The following is a 5,069-nucleotide window of genomic DNA, read 5'->3' on the forward strand; positions in this document are numbered from 1 at the left end:
TTTGTTTATAAATATTTCTAGTAAAAAAAGGTACTTTTAAGTAAATAAAAGTATTTAATAACTCTTATTTAAAAAAATGAAAATAATTATAAATTAATTGAGTATCTCAAAAATCAAATTTAATAAGACAACTTCTAACATGATGAGAGGGTGAGTGAATCGGAGGGAGGGACCGTCGCCAAACGTCGCACCCACTGGTCCCACTCCATCCATCCTCTATACCAAAAATCCAAAAACGAAGAAGAAGAAAATAAAAATAAAAATGAAGGCAATAAATAAGAGTAGAGAGTATAAGATGTAAAATGACGCCTGCTCTCTTTTCATTCCCATTCCTTCATTATATTATAACTCTCTCCCTCTCCTCTCTCCTCTCTCCATCTCTTCCTCAATCCAACACACCTCCTCAACTCCGTTCCGTTCATTTACCCTTTCTCCGTTTTCTTTCTTTTTTTTTCTTCTTTTCCCTCGATTCCACCCTCTGAGTTCATCAAATCGGTAATAATTTTTTGTTCCTTTTTGTGGAATTGTAATTTGAATCTCTGTTTTGTCTCAAAACCTGAATCTAGATTCCTTTCTTCTTTTGTTGCAGACGCTTCTGTTATCATTCACCGAATCATACGGTGTAGAGAGAGAGAGAGAGAGAGAGAGAGAGAGAGAGAATATTAGAGGATTTTGATCCGGTGAGATGGCGTCCATGGTAACGAATCCAGTGACGAACGCAAATTCTGATCGCACCAAAAGGAAAAAGAAGAAATCAATGATCATGGAAGACAATCAGCAGAGTCACGCCAGATGGAAATCGGAGGCGCAGCAGCAAATCTATTCCTCCAAGCTTCTTCAGGCTTTGAGCCAGGTCAGTCTCAACACTCCTTCCTCTTCGGCTCCGCGCGGTGGCCGAGCCGTCCGTGAAGCTGCTGATAGAGCTTTGGCCGTTGCTGCTAAAGGGAGGACCAGGTGGAGCCGGGCCATTTTGACAAGCCGGCTTAAACTGAAATTCAGAAAGCAGAAGAGGCAGAGGGGAGTCGCCGTGGCTGCCGTCACCGGGAGTAGCCGCTGGAAGAAACCGAGATTTAGCGTTTCCAAACTGAAATCGAAAAGCTTACCGGCTGTTCAAAGAAAAGTCAAGGTTCTTGGACGGTTGGTTCCCGGTTGCAGGAAGCAACCGTTGCCTATTATTCTTGAAGAAGCGACTGATTACATAGCTGCACTTGAAATGCAGGTTCGAGCCATGACCACTCTCGCCGAGCTGCTATCTGGCTCCGGTGCCGCCAGCTCTGGCTCAGCTCTTCCGCCCCAGTCGCCGCCGCCTAGTCAGTAACGCCTTTTTTTAATTTGCTTAGTTGCCAAGCCATCCTCATCCTCATCTTCCTTTTTTATTTTTTATTTTATTGCCTCCTCACTCTCTAAGTAATGTTAAATACATGTTTTCTTTGTTTTTCCTTTTCCTTCTCAGGTAAGTTTATCTCATATTTTCATTTTATTCAAAAAAAAAAAAAAGAAGAGAGGTTCGCATTTAAGATTTTCCTTCATTATTAGGCCATTGTTCCTCTGAAATATACTGCAATAAAAAAAATTGTAAATGCTTGACTTTTGTAGAGTTGTTACCCAATGATTTCAGGCTTGAAATCAAGAAATTCAAGGTTTATTTGTTTATTTATTTATTTATTATGATGGGGTTGATTTTGACAAAATGCACTTTGATCTTGATGGCCACCTCCTGCTGCCTTCCTAATGGGGCTAAACTAAAGCTATTATCTAACTGGCTACTAGTACTACTCTACTGCCTGAGTTTGGTGGTTTTACTTTTATCTTTAAAGATCATATGATGTCCTTTTTAGTTGCTAGATTTCAATGACATTTGAATGAGAAATATATATATAATCCATAGATCAATTAAAGACCTTTTTCTGGGAGGTTTAGGAAACAGGAACAGAAAGGGGGAAAGGGAGTATAACATAAGTTGGTAGGAAATGGGGTTAGTGAAATGCATGTGCGTAAGTCCAAAAGGTGGCGATAGGATAGCGCCAAACGAATAGTAGTGAGAAGTGTGTCTGGCATGGCAGGTATCATGTGGGTATATGTCCCCACATTTTGTATTCAAAGGTAGTGCCCCAAAATTAGAAAGCTGAGACTGTACTAAGGACCGGCATATTTCTATTATCTTTACATATTTTCTTTAGAATTTGATTTTTCTATATTCCATTCTATCTTTGATTAAATTCCAGTTAACTTGGTTTGAACTCTTAAATAGGTACAAAACTTCTTTTGTCTTGATTCACAATAACTCGAGAGTTTATGTAAAAGGAAACATTATAACTCCTTGCAACTTTATCCAATTCTTAAAAGAGGTGAAGCAAGATAGATGTGGTCAATACTTCTGTTTCTCTTTCCTTTTAACTTCTAAAATTATTGCTTGCATTTTATATTATTCATATATACATGGATAACTTATATATATAATGTGGTAATAGTAAATTAAAAATTCTTTAGTAAAAGAAAAAGGTAGATGTAATTATGAATATAATCAATATTTATGAACATGAATGCTTTCAACATTTATGACTTGTTTCTGGTGGAGGTGTGAATGTTTTCTATGAGTTAGAATATTTAATGCATTAATAATAGGAATGATTGGGTTCAATTCATCATTGAATTAATATATATAATTTGTGTTTTTAATATAATATTAGGGGCGAAGATGGGGTGACAGAATTTTAACCATTATCAAATGACAAGTCAAATATGAGTAATTTATAAATATGTAGGTAATGAGAGGCGAGGGGTGACTAGTTGGCCTTGAACTTTGAAGGGGAATGCACAGAGACAGGTCCCTGAGGCTGAGAGTGGTGGGATAGGGAGGGTCACACTCAGAGAGGCAGTGTGATTAATTGGCTGTCACCTTTTGCCTAATTGTATGAATGAAAATCCAACAAGGCACGCACACGAGTGCCCTGGCTGGCCTGCCTTCCATTCATCACTATCAATAGGGATGGGGGTTTTGGAGTTTCTTTGGCAGAGAGAGATGGTAGATTTGCAGATGCAACTGAACAGTAGCAACACTATGATGATTGGAAGGGTCGAATGAATCCAATGAACCACTCTCTTTTTATTCTTAATCTTATTTGCATATATATATATATATTGTTAAATCATGTAAGTTGTGGATTTTATTTTTATATTTTAATTTACTCGTTAAATATATTAATTAACATAATATAATAAATTGATATATATGATAATATATTTATCAAATAAAATAGTAGAATTTTACTCGTACAATAAAAATTAAAGAAAAAAATGGATAAAATTTCAAATTGTGAGAGAAAAAGAGAGCTCCGGGAACATACGCCAAAAGCATTTATTAAGGTGAGGGCATAGCATGTATTAACACGCCACGCCACACATGCACCCATGTGCTTTATTTAATCCTCTTCCTCTTTTTCCCACCTTCCACACTTTCAATTCCTTTTCCCTTCTCCCTTTTCATGAAAAAAATTGTCACCTTCTTTAAAACACAATTATTTCATGTATATATCATTAATGTTGCGTTTGGTTGTTTGATGCGTTGCAAAATTAATTAAAAATTTGATTAAGATAAGTAATGATATAACTATAGTGAATATAAATATTGTCGAAATTGTTTTTTTGAAAACAAAAATTTTAGTTGTCGACTTAAAAAAAACAAAAATTGGAGTCGCCACCGATCCTTTATTAAGGTGTGATCAGCCCACCTTAAAAATAATTTTAGTCTGCGAAATTTGAGAAAACAGGTTCGGGAGTCTGTTACGTACGAGGAAGGATTAGCACCCTCGTAACGCCCAAAATTGGTACCAAATTAATTTTTTAAACGCCTTGGTGTCGAAAATTTGAAAAGATTTTAAAAGGAAACGAATAATAAGACATTCTTATTTCAAAGAAATAAAACACCACACCCAAAGTGAGTTAGGCACAATGTTTTAAATCTTCAAAATACCCGAATATTGCCTTTTGCTTTTGAAAATTCTTATTTCGAGAAGAAAATGTCATGACCAAGAAGTTAGGACCCAACATTTTAAATTCCTGAGAATAAGCTTTTTATTTAAAATTTACGAATTTATTGCAAAACAAATACTTGGCTTTCCAAATTCATCGAAAAATAATCGCGATCCAGTAAGTTAGGACACAATCTTTCCCGAGAATCGTGAATGCCAAATATTTTAGAATTTATAAAATAGGATGATTTCAATACTTTGAGAAAATCAAAATATATATTTTTGAAAAGGGATGCTAAAAGGTTAAGGTATAACATGAAACAGATACTCTAATTTCAAATATAAATGAATAAGTATTTACAAATACATATACAAGTAGATATAATACACAAACAAATTTATAAATATACGTACACATATATTTAATGCATACATAGAAGTGTACATCTAAAAGGAAGGTAAAGAAATATATACAACAAGCTCACAATAGTTTCTAAGAATATGCATGCAAAACACGTGTATGTATATATGAAAATTGTGAAGATAACAAATATCAAAATACGATATGTATATATATTTACAAAGAAAAGTATAAGCATATCGTGAGAAAAACAAAATAAAAATAAAAACATATGTACATAAATATTTTTAAAAACAAAAAACTATAAAAGTTTTATTTATCTATGTGAAAGTAAGAAAATAAAATAAAAATGTATAAAATATATAGGTATATTATATACTTTAAAAAAAGTGCATATATGTATATATTATATAAAAGCCATGCGTATGCACATGTATTATAAAAACAATGCATGAATGTTATAAAATAATAATAATTACGTATATAACATATGCATATAAAACATTTAAATAAATATACAAGATATACATATTTATAAAAGTAAAAAGGTTTTGAAATTAAAAAGAAAAAAAAATATTTGTATGTACACGAAAATAATAATTACAATATTAAAAATAATACATAACAATAATAAACAAGTATAATATAATAATAAATAAATAATTAAATAGTAAAATAGTTCAAAAAAATGGATTAAATTGAACAAAAGGCGAAAAAACGGGGCAAATTTGAAATAA

The 5,069-nt window shown here is 33.0% G+C and overlaps 1 protein-coding gene across 3 annotated transcripts; it reads left to right on the forward strand.

Moving 5' to 3' along the window:
• Positions 1–285: 285 nt before the first annotated feature.
• LOC105777598 (transcription factor bHLH148) lies at positions 286–3,199 on the forward strand. Of its 3 annotated transcripts, XM_012600941.2 has the most exons (3): positions 286–495; positions 590–1,310; positions 2,766–3,199. In XM_012600941.2, the coding sequence occupies exons 2-3, from the start codon at positions 686–688 to the stop codon at positions 2,798–2,800; spliced, it is 660 nt and encodes a 219-aa protein (XP_012456395.2). In that variant the 5' UTR covers positions 286–495; positions 590–685; the 3' UTR covers positions 2,801–3,199. The 3 variants fall into 3 exon arrangements, with proteins under 3 accessions (XP_012456395.2, XP_052478672.1, XP_052478671.1); XM_052622712.1 differs by having other exon boundaries at positions 286–1,310; positions 2,691–3,199; XM_052622711.1 differs by having other exon boundaries at positions 286–1,310.
• The last annotated feature ends 1,870 nt before the right edge of the window (positions 3,200–5,069 follow it).

Source organism: Gossypium raimondii, chromosome 10, assembly GCF_025698545.1.
Source record: "Gossypium raimondii isolate GPD5lz chromosome 10, ASM2569854v1, whole genome shotgun sequence".
NCBI classification, from domain to species: Eukaryota; Viridiplantae; Streptophyta; class Magnoliopsida; order Malvales; family Malvaceae; genus Gossypium; species Gossypium raimondii.

Bases quoted from the DNA above. Each gene is read 5' to 3' on its own strand.
- LOC105777598 (XM_052622711.1), top strand. From the start codon at position 686: ATGGCGTCCATGGTAACGAATCCAGTGACGAACGCAAATTCTGATCGC. The intron at 1,311-2,765 runs GTCAGTAACGCC...ATAAATATGTAG, and splicing joins GCCCCAGTCGCCGCCGCCTA to GTAATGAGAGGCGAGGGGTG.